At 38.7% G+C, this 19,589-nt stretch overlaps 1 protein-coding gene across 1 annotated transcript; it reads left to right on the top strand.

The window, feature by feature from the left end:
* The first annotated feature begins 3,572 nt into the window (after window positions 1-3,572).
* Window positions 3,573-10,650, top strand: adra1ba (adrenoceptor alpha 1Ba). The gene is made up of 2 exons (XM_030782416.1): window positions 3,573-4,533; window positions 10,205-10,650. The coding sequence occupies exons 1-2, from the start codon at window positions 3,573-3,575 to the stop codon at window positions 10,648-10,650; spliced, it is 1,407 nt and encodes a 468-aa protein (XP_030638276.1).
* The last annotated feature ends 8,939 nt before the right edge of the window (window positions 10,651-19,589 follow it).

The following is a 19,589-nucleotide window of genomic DNA, read 5'->3' as shown; positions in this document are numbered from 1 at the left end:
ACATTCCAATATAGAATATGGCTGATTCATTCTGACATTTCTCTCCCCAGTAATAATAATCATTCTCTCTATCTGCATTCATTTAGAAAAGGACATGAGCAGTAATACATGCTATCTAAACATTTACTCAGCATGGGAATAGGCAGCATTACAGTTCCAAGGAGAATTGCAGTTTAACCAATCAGTTTAATCAGTTTAAACAACATAACCTTGCTCTTGCATATATATTCATTATTAAACAAATAAGCCCTGTCAAACTTATTTTATAGTGAATTTGTGTAATGAATTATTTAATAGGAAAAGCATTGTACTGTATTTTGGGTTGTTGTGTCTATAGTATGTATATTGCTGGTCCTGCATTGTGCACTGTATTGTATATTGGACGTCTTGGACCCACTGTTGTATTGCACACTGTATCGTATTTATTGTGTATTTATTGTGTATCAATTGTATTTTTTCTGTATTTATTGTGTATTTTGTGTACTGCACGGAGAACACCAAGAAAAATTCCTAGTACAAGTAATGTACCATGGCAGATAAAGGTGATTCTGATTCTGATTCTGATTCTGATAAGTGTTTCTTCTATGAGACAATTTGACCAATGCCTTTTTTTTTGTTTGTTAATTTCTGAGGCATTTTATGTACCTTTGATTATTTTCACAAAACAAAAGCTGGTAACACACTATACAATTTTTCACATTTATATACGTGACCTCTCATTAATTCACTCTCTCCTGTTATTCAACAAAGCCTAAGAGGGGAAAAAAGCACTAATTCACTGGTGTCTATTTCATGCCAGACAGGACTAAATGACCATTAGCATCTGTGGTGCGGTACATGTTTGAACGAATCTTGGCTCTCGCAGAGTAGATAATGTTCTGGCTGCCATTGCCACGGCGATCTGTGCTACTAAGCTCAGTGGTATGAACAAACACATCAACCTTGTCTCTCACACTCTCGCTGACTTTCAACGGTGACTACTTTACCACTTGGATCAAATACTGCAAGCCCTGCTGTTCTCCACAGAGGTCATGCACCTGTAGACAGAAACGCGCAGAAAAAGACCTCAGCAGGATAAATCCATCAACAGACAAATGACTGAGATGTGCAGAGAAGATAAGACTAAAGTGCTGACCATGTGCTAATAGGGTGCAGATGTCCCAGAACATTTATTAACACACTCAGATATGTCTGTGAATGCACACACACACACACACACACACACAGACACACACACACACACGCATACACGTGTGTGTGTGTGTGTGTGTGTTTGTGCTAGCATGCATGTGTGTTACCATAACCCTGACCCTCCATACCAGTTATGAGCATTAGAGAAAACATGTAAGGATTTCTCTTGAAAAGGAGAGATGAAAGAAGAAGGTAAAGAGGGGTTCTAATCACATCAGCCCAAAGGACATCCAGATTAATCGTAAACAATGGATAACACTTTGCTAAGTTTTCTCAGGGCCATATAATTAATTGGGACACAAAAAAGCTATTTTTTACCATTTTCTCAGTGAAAGATCCACATGCTCCATGAGCTGTAAACACACCTGGCCTTCTAAGCTCTGCCTTGCAGTTCATAAAACTACACTCTGGTTGCCAGGTTTTGTAAAGACCAAGAGAGCAAAGAAACAGTTGGTACTTTATCATATTTTTACTACCCTGAGTTCATCCCTTGTCCAGTGTTTATAGTAAATTCAAAAACTGCTCCGGGGAAGTAAATCTGAATCTGTTGTTTGTAATGTCATATGCAGGCATAGCAACTTCTTTGGGCTTGGTGCCTAGAATTGCGACTGCTGACACCTCCTGATTGCCTTCTGCCCTGCATCGCTACCTACCTCCCTGACCATGCACCAGAGTTTCTGTCATCAGAAATTTTCCACATGAGTACATGAGTACTTATGCAACTCTTTCTCTCTCGGCTCACCCCTGGGGAACCTGTCTTATGAAGGATGAGTGATCTGCCAGACATAGCTCATCCATCTACCTAAACAATTAACCATTAAAGTTCTGTAAGCACCTGTTTGACCCTGTACGCTGGCCAACTTGCTCCGGCTCACCTACCTTCCGGCCTGTCAGTCTTCCTATCTGCCTGTTAGCCCTCCCTCTCCCTCCCCCTTCCCCCTTCCCCCTTCCATTTGCCTCTCATGATGAGTACCTGCCCGTCCTCCCAGAAGTCATCCCTGTCTTATCTCCTCCTAAAGAATCCCCAATAAAACCTAGCCCTCGTTCTCTCTGCTCTTACGTCAAGAATATAATGAAAGGCGTTTTGCATCTCCTAGTTTCTTCTCCTTATCTCCATACTCTCTGAAATAGGCTAACTACTCTAACATTACAACAACCCAGAGAGAGGGTCCCCATTTTGTCTTGGTTCCTCTTGGTCTCCTATCCTCATTGATGCCATTGTTTTTCTTTGCCATTCAATTCTGCAAAGCAGCCTCGTGACAAAGTCTGTTGTAAAAAGCAGTATGAAAATAAAACTGAATTTAAATATAATGTAATAAGGAATGCAGAAAAAAAAACATTTTTCGGGAATGGAAACGTAAGTCCTTCTTTGGTATTTATGCAGTCTTATTTCATTCATACTTTATATTACATAACAAAGTTTCAGAATCTTAAAATGTCTGTGGTGAGTTTGTGCAAGTCTGCGAGGTTCACCGCGTTCCTTTAAAGTCATTTTTACTGTATGTCTGCAGATACAATCAAGCAAATGCGCTTAGAATAGAAACTACAGTTCAGACCAAGATGCTGAGTGGCACAGTTCCCAACTCCCCCACCATGCACTCCTGTGGGATTTGTTCTCATGTCACTATTTAGCAGACCCTAATTCTGGAGAGTAATGTTTTCCTGCATGAGAATAGTGGATACTTCATACAGTTACCGGTGACATCGGAGATCAGAAATATAAAAAGAGTGATTGGTGTGGGTGCTGATTGTCCTTTTTTGGTCGAGTTTCAGGATTTCTTTTCACCTTGACTCTGCGGGGCAGTAACTTCTCCTTAACCGGAGCTGGGGAATCCTGACTCGGCATAAAGTCTTTCTGTATTCTCGGGAATTTTCTGATAGACTAAATTAATTAACACGATTATATATTTGATATATTTTAATACTCTGACAGCCCTATCAGACTACAGACCTTCGTTTCCGCATACCCTTTATTGGTTTATTGGTGAGTTGGGGTTCCGCCCACCGCACTTCCTTGGGTCACAAAAGCATACGTGTGCGAATGCGGAGTGGTCAGTAATGATGCCTCGAATCAGGCTGGGACAGTTCAGTAGGAGCATTGCAGAGAGACCAGTAACGCAATGGGGTGACAACTAGCAACCGAGACGGCGGAGGAGAACACGGCCGATTCGCCAAACTGAAGTGTGGCTCTCGCGGAACTACAATGATGTTGTGTTCATCGTTTCCGAAAGTACTTCTAATCAGTTTGTCCGTTCTGTGAATTTCTAAAACAACGAGGGAAAGAAGAAACAGTGTTTTTATAATCTTTCAAGACTGACAGAAGTTCTCACGGACTTTTTTTTAAATTGTAAAACTATGTATGGATGATATGGTTTGTCACTATGAGCTCCGATACAGATGGTAACGTGAATTTCTACAACAATGCTTCCTCGGAACTGTACAAAGAGATACATTCTTTCGTGCCATCAAATAGATCAAATTTGACCAGAGCAAATGAGACTGAAACGAACATCTTCAGCCTCAGCCGGGCAGTGCCTCTGGGCATGGTTTTGGGTGCTTTTATTGTTTTTGCAATCGTGGGCAACATTCTTGTCATTCTCTCTGTGGTGTGCAACAGGCACCTGCGCATACCCACAAACTACTTCATCATTAATTTAGCCATTGCAGACCTGTTGCTCGGAACCACAGTTTTACCAGTGTCAGCGACACTGGAGATTTTGAATTACTGGGTGTTTGGGAGGATTTTCTGTGATATCTGGGCCGCGGTGGATGTGCTCTGTTGCACTGCGTCCATCATGAGCCTGTGCGTAATATCAATAGACCGATATATCGGCGTGCGCTACCCGCTGCAATACCCAAGCATTGTGACCGAAAAGAGAGCTCTCCTTGCGATGCTCGGAGTTTGGGTGCTTGCTCTCATCATATCCATCGGTCCACTACTTGGCTGGAAAGAGCCCCCTTCACAGGACGACACTGTTTGCTTGATAACGGAGGAGCCATTTTACGCACTGTTTTCTTCTTTGGGTTCCTTTTATATACCCTTGGCTGTAATCTTGGCCATGTATTCTCGAGTGTACATAGTCGCAAAAAGGACTACTAAAAACTTAGAGGCTGGAATCATGAAGGAGCGCATGGACTCAAATGAGCTAACGCTTAGGATCCATTACAAAGGCTCCCAGGCACAAGAGGACCGCGGTGGGGTGAGCAAAGGCCAAACCAGGAGTTCCATGACGATGAAACTGCTGAAATTCTCCAGAGAAAAGAAAGCTGCTAAAACTCTTGGTGTTGTAGTCGGCATGTTCATTTTATGCTGGTTACCATTTTTCCTCGCCCTGCCAATTGGTATGTACTTTCATTTCTCCAAAAGCAACGTTAGTCGGACGACCTCTCAGCACCTAAGCATACAAATCACCTATACATCTCTCGAAACCTCTAGGCATGAATGTCTCACGACTCGCGCTAGAATACGCTGCGGAGTAGCCTATTCTTCAATAGAGCTGCTATTCTACTCATCATAATAGCACATTAAAACTGCCTGTGAGATATTGCACTTTGTACGGTTTTAACAGATAAACGACCAGTAATAAACGAATAACGACATTACGTTTGCTACTTCCGACTGTTGCAACTATCAGCTGCAGAGTCTTAGACGACGCACAGTAAATCGTGTCATTGTGTTATTCTGTGTTGTGTCATACAGTGATGTTTCTGGAGTTGATTCAGAAATTAACAGTGCCGTGCGTTACACTCTCCTCTCCTCTCCTCTCCTCTCCACTCCTCTCATGGCAGGGTATCAGTTGCGATCTTTCTTGATATCAGTGTGGTATCATTTGCACAGACTGTCGGATAGTGTTTGTCATTGCATGAACATAATCTTTATTACAGGACTGTCGATTTCGCAAACAGTCACGTGTGGTTTTGTGTTAATATGTTGACACTTAGTAAAACAGCTGTTATCCTCTCGTAAAAGTTACTTTTCATCAGTCATACACATTAGTCTAGTGGCGTCGAGCTCACCTTTTTTGGTAGATTTTAATGTTTGTGCTGCTAAACTTTCTTTGCCCTGCTCTCATCTTGGACACTAATGTCTTAAATGGAAGTGGTGCACTACAAATCATCCTATATGCAAGTTTTTTTTTTTTTCACATTTAGTGAGATTTTTGTCCCGCAGGCAAGCTGAGAATCCTCTTCACAAAATGTTATATTTTGCTTTGCCTTATTACGTTTTGAGAGTGACAACTTTAATTTTCTGAGTATTTTTAAAAAATTAGCTATGAAATGTTAAACTGGGGGAAAAACGAAGTGTACATCAAATTTAAAAATCATATTCTATTAAATCATTATTTCAAAACATTACTTCAAAACAAGGCTACTTTTAAACTCATGTTTCCTACTGCAACTGGAAACGTTTTAAATCCAGTCAGAATCTTTACTCAGACTCAGTGCTAATCTCACACAACAGAATGCGCTGCCAGTGCCAGAAACAACCATACATTTCTCAAGTCTGTACTGCTTGCTTGACTGATTCATGTTTTAATTTTGTCACACAGGCAATAGTAGTACTGACAAACTGAAAGGCTCTGTAGCTTTTCATGTCCACTGGGCTTAAGTAACAGTTTATCCATCTGTCAACACCACATTCTTGTCCCTCTGACCACAGCAATTATTAAAGCAAAGAAGCACAGATCACTTGATTGTTCATGTGGATGGCTCGCTAAGATGTAGAATGCCTTTTAGGGTGGTTTGCAAGGTAAATCACTCCATTAGGAGACCTGTGCATAATTTGTTTTTTGGAATTATCAGCTCTTATCTTTGAATACTTTCTTATGTCAAAAAAAATTATCCTTGCACCTGGCTCAAAAAATCCATGTGTCCTGATATGTCTCATTTAAAAAGTAAAAAAAAGATGCCAGTTGTGAGTCTTTTTGCTTCACTTGGCAACACTTTTTTTACTGCACCCTTGGAAAGCTAGCCCACTTAGGTAGTGTCACTATCTGTGATTTGACCTGTAAAGCTTCTCATATGGGTGATTTTTGGTCTGTGAGAGTTCCAACACAAGACAAATCACAGCATGCTGCCCCTGGAGAAATGTGGGGTCAAGTGATTTGTTTAAGGGTACAATAAGACCGTGGTCAGTTACTCTCCAGCATATGGTTAATTTTTTTTCCCACCATGTTAGCAGTCCAACCCCACAACTCACCAATAGCTGGCTCTGTTATTTGGATTAGGATACTGCTACAAGTAGTGCTGCTGACATAACACATTTTAAGACATGGCTGTGTTTGTTTTCTGCATTGAGATAAAAGAAAACACACAAAAAGACAACAAAAAATTATTATAACTTGTGTATCCTTCAGTGTAATTTTCGTGTTATATTACACAAGATAAAACCGACCCATCTTCAAGATACATTGGAAAAATAATTCTTCTCACTTAAGTGAGTGACGTTTTTCCAAACATGTCTAATTCTCACGCCAGTTGAAAACATTTCTCCAAATATGTCTAGTTAACTAGCCAGCTATTGCTTTTTTTGTTTTCATTGATTGACTGATGGTTTATTATGGTAATAGTCAAATGGAAAAAGGTCCCTGAAGTATCTCAAGGTCTCAGCGAGGAGTGTAAGCACAGTGCCATTGCCCTCTCACAGTGTTAGTATTCCTCCGCGCTCTCTCTGTCCCAGATACCTGGAGCCTAATGAAATGAGAGGATGAAAATGGAGCATCGTCCCTAAAAATCTCACCCAAACTGTCTCATTTACTCGCTCAGTGGCCAACATATACATACATAAACTGATTCTGTTTGCTATGTTTAGTATCTCTCAGGGCTATGTTAATTCAGTGTAGTATTAGCTTGTTCATAAATAATTGTAAGAGGGACAGCATGGAAGTGCAGGGCCTAACATTTTAATTATTTTTCCTTGTCAAACATTGGGCCATTTCTTAACGAATACTGTGGGTAAGGATTAGACATCATGCAATGCGATATCTTTAAAGCTTTTCAGTCACAGATGTGGCACCGAACAGAACATGTGTTATAACTTGTGTTAGCCATGGCCTTTACTAGCTAATACATGCATTTGTCACCTTTTTGTCCAGTTTTGACAACTTAAAATGAGCTACACTGGTGTCAGGCACTAGAATAATTTCAGATAGATAGCTCTTTGTTGATATTGTAATGTACTGCCAATTAGTCCATGGCAATTTGCTATATAGTACTCTATAGTGATACTAATGTGTACTTGTGACTTTGTTTATTCTTATTTTACTTTTTTTCCTGTCAGCTGATTTACTTTAACCTACTTCCTTAGCACAAAATGTGTCCTTTAGCGAGGAGATCACGGCCCAACAAAGAACGTAGATGGCGCTATAGCAGATGGCACACTATTTTGGAATGTAAAAATTACTGTGAACATCCCATATTGCCTGCAAGCACAAAACATTTTATTTTGGGCTTTTTGCCCATTTAGATTTTATGCAAAACTGGACTTCCTTGTGTACCTTCTACCAGAATGCCAAGGAAAAGTTGATCCATCAAACAGAAAATCTATCGCGTTGTTCATGAAATATTGTGCGAATAGAAGTGACACATAATTCCCTTAGATGTTGTTTAATTTAGACATCATCATTTCAGTGTCAGTTTATTTCTATAGAGGTGATTCACTATTTCATTTAAACTATGAGAAATTGATAACAAGAAAATTCATTCAAACTATGCAAAAAAAAAAAAACTGTCCTAGAATGTGTCCTGTGGTTCCCGAAGCAAAAGATGCATTTATTTTTGATTAACCAGACCCCGAATAACCTATGTCTCATTAGCAGTTGGCTGGTTATCGTATACTTTTGAAATATCTTCGAGCATGTTGTCTTTTCTGAAATGGGATTCTAAACCCATCATGTTATATTACCCAAGATCTTGTTAATCCAGTACTAAAACTCATCATCTTCCTCAATTTGGTCATCAGATGGTACAGTTTGTTTTTTGCCCCCCTTAATGAGAATTACAACACATACCATGTGTCCCACATCACCCTTGTGTTATTTAACAGAACATTTTTTGTGAGTCAGTATTGCTGCACCATGCAGTTTGCTTAACATAAAAAATGAAAGACCTTGCCAACCCAACCTTCTTCTAATTTAAGCTTAAGGAAAAGGTTCTTGGACAGAAATCACCAAGTGGAAAGTTCTGTCTCTAAGAAAACAAAATCTCCAACCCCATCAGATTGAGAAATGATGATGAGACAGACGGTCTCTGAGGACATTTCCATTACTTTTCCTTTTGTTTGTATTTTAGAGTCCAGTAAAGGTGCACCTAGGGCAGAGTTTGTACGTGTTTTGTCTTTCTACTGATTCCAAAAGCGTCTTGTCTGGAAAAGGCCATGGATAGTCTAAATTAATATTTTTTATAGACTGAAACTTATTGGAACACCAAAGCAGTTCTTTTCAACTTTAGATTTTTAATAAGCTTTAAAAGTGCCACATAGATAAATTAGGTCTTAAGACTTTAATACTGCTATGAATTTCTTCAGTGTCGATACAGTTGCAACGAAAAGACATTGCAGTGGTGTGAGGCAAGGTTTCAGATCACCACTGCATTTCCAAATGACTGTAACAAATATTTCCATCTCAAGGATGTTCCAGTGTAAAGGAAAATTTTGCCTCTGTAGTATCCACAGCTAACTGTGTCATCTGATTAATTGCACTTTTCCTCTGTTGTAGCTCATCTTCAGAACCAGTGAAATTATTTCATTGTTTCAATTCAAAAAGAGGATTTTACCAGTCATGCTAAATTTGTAAAGCACCTGATTAGAAGCCTGCTCTAATTTAAAACAGCAAAGGAAAATGTCATCTTAATTTAGAAAAAAAAAAAACTCTACCTCAGGACAGTCTGTTTCACTCATAGTTTTAGCATTGGGGACAGAACCATCAATCTTTCACATTAACTAGAAAGAATTTGAATTTTCAAATAAAATCCTTATAGTGTCTGTAATTGTTCTTTGGATTAAAAAGCAATTGAAAAATGAATAAGCTACGCTCTGATAATATGTCCTTAAGCTCTCTGCGAAAGTCAACTAAGCAAGTGCTAGTTGCTGGGGAGTCATTAACTGAATGCATTAATGTTCTGTGTCACGTAGGCCTACATTACTGGTTAACTGTCAGTCACACTTGGATGTATATGAACATCTTACAAGGGACTGCATCTCTACGTCAAGTGGAATTACACATCCTCCCTTTGTCAAGCAATCAACAGTGACCATTACAGCATAGTGTGTGTTGTTGATGGTCAAATAGGTTATTTATCTATACAGCTACAGCTACTAAGTTGTTCACTGGAGCATCTGATTCTCACGTCCACAATGTGGAGTCACTGCCAAATGTTATGTTTAACTGAGAGATTTCAGTAATAAGACATACTTCCATTCAAGAACTGTTTTCATCCAGGACCAGTATGGGCACAGCTACATACATCTAGCATCACTGTTTTCACTGATCTGCCTGTAACCTCCCGTGTTTGAAGGCAGTATAGGGATTCACCAGAAGTGTTGTCATGTGGTTTACATTACATTCATTAAACAATGATTACATTTCACTCACTGAAACTTTGGATCACAGACTAGTGTTGTACCGTTTCAACAGTACTACATTGAGGTTTTGTTTTTACAGTGAGTCTATCCATTGTGGTTACTTTTAAATTCAGCACAGTACAGCTTCATGTTTTATTATCAGTAACAGATTTTGACAGTCTTTGCTATACCACTTGCGCATTATTGTTTGGAAAAAGTCCAGGAGTGTGAATGGGACTTATTGAGCAAAATGCATTTAAAGGGCTACAGTCCCCATTTGACAGTGGTGTCATAGTCCAGCAATAGAGACAAGTGGGTAATGACATCATACCCCATCCATTCTAGTTCTGTCATAACTCAATGGGACAAACACACTATAAGTACAACAGATTCTAATGTGTGCAAATACCCAGCTCTTGGTATCTGTAAAACATTCGCTTTTCTGTGTTTCAGGGTCATTCAATACCAACCTCAGGCCACCAGAGATATTCTTTAAGGTCATCTTTTGGCTGGGTTACTTCAACAGCTGTCTGAATCCCATTATCTACCCATGCTACAGCCGTGAGTTCAAGCAAGCTTTCATCCGTATCCTCAGGTGTCAGTGCCACCACAGAAAGCAGCCGGGCTGGTGGTCCTACAACTATCGCTCCAACCTGGGCTCCTCTAGCCAGTGTTATATGGACACCCACTCTGTCTACATGAATGGTAGCCAACAGACCCTGGCCTCTGCCCAGCCCTGCCCACGATTCTGCGCAAATTCAGGAAGCTCTTGCCCCGCATCGGGTCATTTGCCAGGTTGGGGTCCTAGATCATCCACGTCCTCCTCCTCCCTGTCTGGAGGCCTTTTTCCCGATAAGCTCAGAGCTGGTCCTTTGGGTTCCAGCCAGCAAGCTGACTAAGATGACACTGCTGTTTCCCAGCAGGCCCCTGGATATGGAACATCCACATGGCATTGGACAGAATGTAAATGAAGTGATGGAGCAAGCAGCAAAAGCTAGAGCTGCACCAGAGACTAAGACTAAGATGTAGCTGTGTATTGATGTCACAACCGCAGCCTAAAGGTAAAGGGCAATACAGACCACAACAGTGACTTTTTTTTCCAAACACAATAAATTATGCGAACAATTTAAGAGCGCCTCATAACATGTAACTAAAATTATGATCAAAACTTTGGAGCTCACAAAAACTCTTGTGCAGCTAGAGAATGTTAGCATACTGCTTTACTGAAGAGAACACTAACTCAATTGGCTTGCCTGTAAAAACTCTTTTTGGTTGCAAATGATAATGTTTTTGAAATTGAGGAAAAATGAGGCAATATGCATTTTGTTTGTGCAGAATGTCCATAGATTATCTACAATCTGAAATTCATTTTAGAATATGCTGATCAGCTGCATTTGAAAACAGCTGGAAATCAGTGAAGTTCTGCATGGACAGGGGAAATGTCTGCACCTATTGTATGTGCTGAAGTAAACAGAAAAATATGGTTAATTTTTCACATGCTTTTCAGTCTCTTGAGGTTTGTACATCGAGAGCTGTTTTTCCCTGTTCCATGGTTTGTATCTATACCAACTATGTGTATGTGAATCCTTTAATTTTGTATGTCTGGAAATGCTTCAGATGAAGGTAACTTCTAGTGACATAATGTATGTAGTGACATCATGTATGTCCGTTCTATTATGTATGTTGATGTTTCATTCTAACTTATAATAAGATGGGATATCTCTAACTGCCTGCAGTCTCGTGACAGGGTATGGGGGACATGGGTATTGGCAATGGAAATTCAGCATTCTCTGCATAAGATGTTTTCTGTACTTTGGGTCACTAAATTCAGCTATTATCTATTGAGTGTGAATGTTTCAGACATCCATTTTTGAAAAATACCCAGTGATTTTTTTTTTCTTTTAATTTTGCTGAATGTCATAGTCATTGTGGTTTGGGACTGAATGGGATATAAAATGTATTCCTCATTCTTCTGCTAAAATATATGAGAGATTACTGCAGGTATCAATTTCTTTTCAGTTTCATTCAACTCATTTGTTTTAAAACAACAAAAAATTGTACTGAAGTGATTTGTGAGTGTGTTTTGTGTACCCATAGATGTGTAAAATTAGTTCCTAAAACAAGTCTCTTACATAGAAAGTTTCATATAAATCTTTCATATTTACTCACAACCCTTAGTCCCTTACCCAGAGTCCATATCACTTGGATATAAGGTGTTAAGGCAACAGTACATTTGATCTTAATCCCATCTCCCCCATCCAGTTTGGACCCAGGAACAATGACATGATATGCTTAAAAATATGTCACGATATAAAACATTCATTTGTTTCTTGAGATGGGTTATCAGAGGAGTAATAAATGTGATCTGCTCAGGATTTTGCTGTACTTCTTTACTTACTTTATTTTTGAACAATATCCACATTAAATTATATTAAAATTATATACCACATAATTTTCAATACATGTTTAAATCATCTTCTGTCAGTGATATGAAATGCTATTTAATGTAGCTGTCTTGGAGACTGTCTCCAGTTTCATTTGAATAATGGCTCCAATGGCCAAGCTCTGACTACAAACGTCCACAGAAGCAGGCCTCACACACCACTGTAAGTGAGACTTAAGGCTTGTGGATAAATTGCTCTGAATCTTCATTTAACAAGTCACAGCCTGACTAATGCTTTTTCCACACAAGTGGAAAAAGTGAGAAATTTCTTTAGCTGAATAATGCACTCAAACCATTCTAAAGTATAGATCAACCTCTGTGCAAGCTAGAACCTTTCATAATTTTCATAGGAAAGATTTAACATGGCAAACTCAGTTATAATAAATAGTAATTAAACATTATACTTATATATATATATATATATATATGATGCCTTTTTAACATATTTTAATCATGTGATTAGCATGTTTAAAATGACATACTCAATGGAACAGCTTAAAGCTATTTAGTTAGCATATCAGTCAAGTTCATTGTATACACATAAGCACTGTATTGACTGTATTTAAGTTGTTTAATTTAAGTTGTTTAAATTGTTTTGAATGCTGACTATAGTCAGGATATATTATAAAATGATAATGATAAATGATAAAAGCATACTGGTAATGTACATTGCCCTCTCCAATGGCCAGATTTGCTCCTCGTTGCTGCTTTAATATAGGCGAAGTTGTGATTACAAGCAAAAAAAAAAAAGCTGAGGAGCTCATGAACAAAGTTGGTGCACAGAGGTCTGGTCTCAGAACAGGTACTTCTCTGCATTGAGTGAAAGATACTGAGCATATAGGAAAGGATAAATTGTCAAATTGTCATTGAAACTTTTATCTTGCCCCTAAACATCTCCTATGTGTCTTTGTGGTTTCCCTGAAATTAAGTCTTCATGCTTTCATGGAAGGCTTTCATGATATTGCAGACAGCAGAATACAGAGTCAAAACTGATTTAGGCTATGGCACATGGATTTCTAACACGGGTCTGGGTTTTTTCCATTGGTTTCCATAGACTAATCGTTGCAATACATTGCACCCAATTTCCTATTAAGACAGCCTTGGGAGAACACAAAGCTGATTACACCAATATGACATTTCATACCCTGAGTACAATGGATGCTGTATGAATCACAGCACTCATGAGTGAACTGATAAAGGACATCTGTTCAATGCATGCCAGGACACATGGGCTCTGATAGTCTTCAAGACAATGCCAGAAGGGGTGTAATGATTTACAGTTATGGAGCTAGGGTTCACAGCACTTTTTTTCACCAAGAATTATTCAAGTGCAATAGGATTGCTATTTAACTAATTGGATTTTTTTTTTTTTACTTTGGTTCCCGCCTTTGCAGATGAGATGTGAATATCGGTATCTGGTCACTAGCTCTCAGACTAAGTGTCTTGGATCAGTTCATGACTGTTGAGTCCAGAATTTTCAGAGAGGCTACGTTGTGTTGCAGCTTAGAGCAAGGTATTCTATCCATAAACCTCACTGAGCTTATATGTAGATGCCTCTCTGTAGCGGAGAGCAAACAATGACAAATTGATTTTGCCGACTTGTTTGACATATCTTTATTTTAGGACACTCGCAGCTTAATATTTGGAAACAAGATGGTACGGGGGTCATGAGTTTCTGACGACCCTTGATCCTGAGCCAAAGGCTTGATTTCATGTAGTTCTAAGAGAAAGCAGGCTTCTTAAGTCTCAATGGAACTACCTCAGTGAGCTCAGGCTGGTTCCTGACAGGGCTGGTGATAAAGCAGTTGTCTGTATGGTGCTGTCTAACACCACTGCCATTAGGAAATAAAGAGCCCCTCTAGTAAAACCAAAACCAGCTGATGTTGTGGGTTTGAATGCTACCAATGGCCAAGGCAATCAGACAGAAAATCTCCTCAGCCAGGGTCATTCTTTAGCTAGAGAAGCATGGTAAGCCCATATGTTCATATTAGTCCTTTAGTGAGAAAAAAAAACCTTTGAGCCACAACCTAAATGTTTCAGTGGAATATATATTTTTTGCCCCACCAGTTCAGTTCAGTTTTCCTTTGAGTGGAAAAAGGAGAGAAATGAGTGGAAAATAAGAAGCCTTTTCTCCATCCTGCAATAAAACAAGTTGAAACCTGTGGTGCCACCATGCCATGTTTTTTTTTTTTTTTTTTTTAGTCTTTAACTAAGCTTTTTTAGTTTTAACTTTACTTTTTAACTTTTGTTTTTGACTTTTTTTGAACTTCTTTATTTTTGGTGTCAAACTCCAGTGCTCTTTTAATACAGGGAATCCAGAGCTGGACAAACTTTGCATACAATAAAACTTTGCACAGCAATGCTTGTACTTCTGACTATGCTACTTTGTATGATATTTTTATTCTTTGTCTGTACCACTTTCAGAGGCTGTTAGTATATTACATATATCACGACAACAGTGAATTGCCCATTAATGTTCTCGTAGGAATTTGCATATTTAAAAGGTCAGTTATATTCTCCAGGCATTTGCGCGAGGCTTTGAAGCCACAATCGTACATGGTTACATTTATAACAGACTTCAAGTCCTGGAATCCCGGCATGATTAATGATTAGTGATTGGCCCCAGGAGCTGAACTTTTCAGCCTTAGCTTTCTTCATTCTTTTGCGCTCTATACTTTTGATCAGCTCTGTTTTGATATAAACGCACGCCGAAGCATTCTTAGAAAGCAAGAGTTCACGTGTCTTGTTGTTAACCACGCTGTGGCATCAGTTAATCTCTAGAAACTCTAAATTAAGCTTGTCTCGTGACATGATCTTAGTTGAGAGTAGCGATGTATTGAATGTAGTGCAGTCACCTAAAGGTTCACGCTGCAATGCGAGCACCAACCTCAAAACCAACCTGACATTTCAGCGTAAAAAGCCAAATTATCACAACTAATATGTAATAACATTTTAGGGCAGGTTATTTTTTAACATTATTACTAACGGTCTTCGAAACCCATTTCCACTGGAGAGAAATTTCATTTTCCATTTCCATTTAGCCTACTCCATTTCCGTGTTCTCAGTCCGTTCGCTCGAACTTGTCTTGCTCGGAATCAAAATGCAACATCCAGGGATCACTTAAAAAGGTTGCCAGTTGAGATGAGGCAGACTCAGATGAAACTGTTAGCCGCTGTTCTCATTTATGACATTACTGATAGCATATCACCTTTGAAAAGAAATCGGTTTGCAAGTCGTTTCTGCACGAACGAATCGACGAGTCAGTGTTTCTGTCGTTCTTATTAAACTGGTCCCTACAACTACAATGAGAATGTATTGTTTAAAATGACGTTTCATTTAGGCTAAATTGACTCACAGTTAACTACAAATTTGAGCAAGCTGTCGTTATGTAAAAACGAAAGGGGCAAAATTATGTAGAAATTGTGTGATGAGAGTATGAAAACTATCTCCAATAAATTTATTGTTTTTTCACATTAAGCTACCACAAATTTACATTTCACACATCCACACACACGTATACGTGTGTTTGTATATGCACATCCAATTTGCCTCATATTGTTATCAACTGACGTCCTTAGAATGGTTTGTGTCTCCATTCAAGATGTCAGTGATATTGACTTCTAGTTTTGAAAAACAGGATTGCACTGCTTTGACCTGTGACGTCTAGAACGATGTTTATTGTGCAGTTGATGCAATAATAACACGTCTAACTGGCTTCAGCCTGACATACTTGACATAACTGCACGTCTTGATCTAAAAAATGAACGACTCTTCCTTCTGGTAGTGTGGCTGAAAATTAGCTCCTAAAATATACAATGAAAGTCCTTCATTCAAAGGTGGAGATGATACTGTGTTATCCTCTTATGTGACTCCGGATATCATAAGCGTTGCAGTATTACACCATCCCTTTCGTCCATTTCAAGTGTCTGTTACTGTGTAAAATGTAATAAAATGGAGTCTACGTATCAAAAAGTAAATATAAATTTCTTACAGAATTCTTTAAAATATAATAATATTGTAACTGAATTTGCTTCTTGTTCGCTACCTTGGCTTAAATACAACATAGTCATTTGGATAGCGCCGCCTACTGGCCATTTGAAATAAATCATTACGTCAGTCTAAAAGCTATGTTCAGTCTAATTAGTCAGTCGGGGGAGGGAGGGGGGCGTAATGATCAATAAAAGGATGCAAAATGCACCAAAAGAAAAGGAGGACAAGCAAACACTGTTCATACAGTTTATTGGGTGCAATGTAAGGAGCTCATGTGTGCAAAATATTCCCACTTTTCAGTTTCATACATTGGGTTTTCAACCTGTTTGATCCCTGTTATTCAGCAAGACTCAGGATATAGCTGGACAGAAACATCTAGCATGCTCAGTGTGAATATGCACAATTTATTTAATCACAGAAGACACTTCTGGAGATACATGCAAGTTAAAGAGCTAGAGGAGTCCGAGTCCAGAAGCGGAGAATACATTTAACAGTTTAGAATCTGAGATCCTTTTGGAAGGACCAGAAGACGGAGAAAAGTAATCAGACGGGTCTGCAATGCTCGTTGTCCCAGATAACAATAGTACATGCCTTAAGCCTTGCATTTTATGTATATTTAATATCATACCACTGTATATGTTCATTTTTTTACAAAAAAAATCACAAACCCCTTTGGATTTTTCAGCTAACAGCAAATGACTGTAAGCCTATAGACGAGTCCTCCCGTTTAAAAGGGAACCAAATGATAATGAGCTCATGAAGCAGTTCACTTTTTTTTTGAAGTGATCCGAAATCAACAAGCACAGTGTCATAAATCCAGTTAATAATGTTCACGGCAGGACTTTAGGTTTAGAAATATTCCTTAAAAACTTCATGTAGGATGCTTTATAAATGCCCCATTAAGGCGTATAAGGTCCACTGAAAACACCACAAAAACGAGATACGACGATGACTCATAGAATGGCGGATATCCTCCATAGCCATGTCAAGTCCTCAGCAGCATCTTGGCACAACTGTACAGCATAACTTTTTGTTATGCAAATTAAATTAAATCTGTGCTTTTTAAGCAATGTCTTAGCAGATAGATAGCACTGAAGGAATGTTTCCAGGAATAATGGGAAGTATAAACTACAGTTAACGCGTAAGAAGATGACAATTTGATAAAAGGCATCATCAGTGTATTTAACATGGACAAATGAAACTGTCTACTTATGTGGTTGTTTGTATGTCTGTTTTTCATGTGTATTCAACATAAAAAACAAACCAAATTATGTCCCAGTTTTTGAGAAAAGAAAATCAAAAGGGGAAATGTATCGGTGGTATGCCATCAAAACTGTCCTGGCCTCAATACCTTTGCTGTACATCATTTGTCTAAACTTAAATGAACTATAAATAAACTTATAAACTTAGTAACTACTAAAGGCATTTGTTTGAGTTACCCCTTAACTGGCCTATACTACAGGCATATCAACAGAAACCACAGATTAAATGCGGGGGGGGGGGGGGGGGGGGGGGGGGTGTCTTTCATGGCTGTTTTGATGGTTATAGCAGGTGCATCACTTAATTTAAATGCTGCACCCACCACCAACCACCAAGGGGACCACTACAGAACACTGTAAGACAGCTTGGACTGTCAAGCCATGTTTGTGGAGATGCTAGTGGTAAAAGTAAGACCACTGCCAAGGTCCATGACTCCAAACTGTGGTCTGAATAAGAAGAGTTTTAGGCTGCATTTATTATTCAAAAACAGTGCACTGGAAGACATTTGGTAAAAGTAAAGGATAGGGTAGTTGTTGTTATTCTGGAGGGGAGGGGTCCTTTTCACATTTAGACTTTTCATTTTATTTCCCTGCTGAGGAGCAACAGGGCCCAGCAGGAGTTTGGTCTCTAAAGAGAACAATCATAATCTAAGGACAGTTCTAGAAGGCCCTGCCACCACTGCAGTTGTGGGTCACTGGCATGCCACAGGTCTCGTGTGAATGGGAATGCAGCAGACAAGCAAGCTGTTCTCTACCATTATGTACAGCCAGACATGGGCTTGCCCATAAATCCTTTCAAAGATGAAAATAATTTCATGGCATTGGTTTTGTTTGTTTGGTTGGTAGGTTGTGGTGTTTTTGTTGTTGTTGTTGTTGTTTTTTCTTGCTGCATGAAACTTTTTAGAAGATCATGTGTCACTGGGTAAAAAATCCACAACAGCGCGAACCATTCTCTATGTCTAAAATACCAATACATTCAACTTTCAACTGTTACACCCAGGGTTGCTTCTAAGTATAGGCAACCAAGGCAGTCGCCTAGGGCGCCACCCGGAGGAGGGGGGGGGGGGGGGGCACCAATTGGTAATTTTGCAGCAAGGAAATCGAGGCATGTCCAGTTTTAAGACAGAAATTGCCGTTTATCTGCTGTAATAGCACACAGTATGCAATTTTGAGTGTCTTTTTTGTTTACCTGCCTTATGCACCTCTTGTTAAATATTTGATTGCACATTAGCAAATATTTTGTGTTTTTTATTTATTTATTTATTTAATAATTTTTTAATTATGTATTTTATAGTTGTGCACAATAAGTTGAGTCTCCTTTTCTGTTTACCCTTTTTGCACACCTGCGGTTACACTTTTATTTATTTCGTGTTTGTAATAGTAAAATTACTATCTTGCCTAGGGGATCTTGTCTAGGGACCCAGAATGGCCAGAAATGCCACTACACCATAACAGTTGCTCTGTGATAGCTAGTTGCTGTTTTCCATATTTTATAATATAGGGAAAACAGCCTTCCAGAATGTATGAAAAGGGAGAGAATGTACATCAGATCAAGTAGGTTTCTACTAGTCTGCAGAGAATTCATGAACACATTTCTATCTTAGCTACTATATATTGTTCCCTGTTTCCCAATTAAATGAGAAGTTATTAAACTATTTTACTACCATCTTTTCATACAGTGGAATACACAGATTTCTCCATCTAGAAACTCTTTGTAAAAGATATAACATAGATAAAAGACCAGAGAATGACTAGAATTAGACAACAGCAATTGACATCGCTGAACCTTAATAAAAAAAAAAAATACCAGTCCTTAACTATCAAATAATGACCAATGGTGAGGATCTGACTCTGGCTACATCCCTTTTATATTTATTTGTTATATCTTGATATGTTGATGATTGCTTTTTGCCACAAGGCATGTTTTATCAGAACTTATAAAGTCTGAACCCTGCTGAATACAAGCCTTTTAATTATATGCCCATGTGAGTGCCTTGAATTTCAATGTTTTTATACTGAGACCAAGTTGTGATGAAAAAATAAGAGGATAATTTGGGAACGGGCTTGTGCATTTGACAGTGAATCTATTTTTTAAATTTATGTTTATTATATTGAAGATTATGAAAACCTTTTTTTTTTTTTTTTT

Source organism: Chanos chanos, chromosome 8 (assembly GCF_902362185.1).
Source record: "Chanos chanos chromosome 8, fChaCha1.1, whole genome shotgun sequence".
Lineage (NCBI taxonomy): Eukaryota > Metazoa > Chordata > Actinopteri > Gonorynchiformes > Chanidae > Chanos > Chanos chanos.
Note: the sequence above shows the minus strand (reverse complement) of the source record. Positions and strands in the feature narration are given on the sequence as shown.

What these genes read in the sequence shown, in the direction of transcription:
- adra1ba (XM_030782416.1), top strand. Translation starts at nt 3,573, where the DNA reads ATGAGCTCCGATACAGATGGTAACGTGAATTTCTACAACAATGCTTCC. An exon ending in TTTCCTCGCCCTGCCAATTG is followed by an intron (nt 4,534 to 10,204) that starts GTATGTACTTTC and finishes TCTGTGTTTCAG; the next exon opens with GGTCATTCAATACCAACCTC.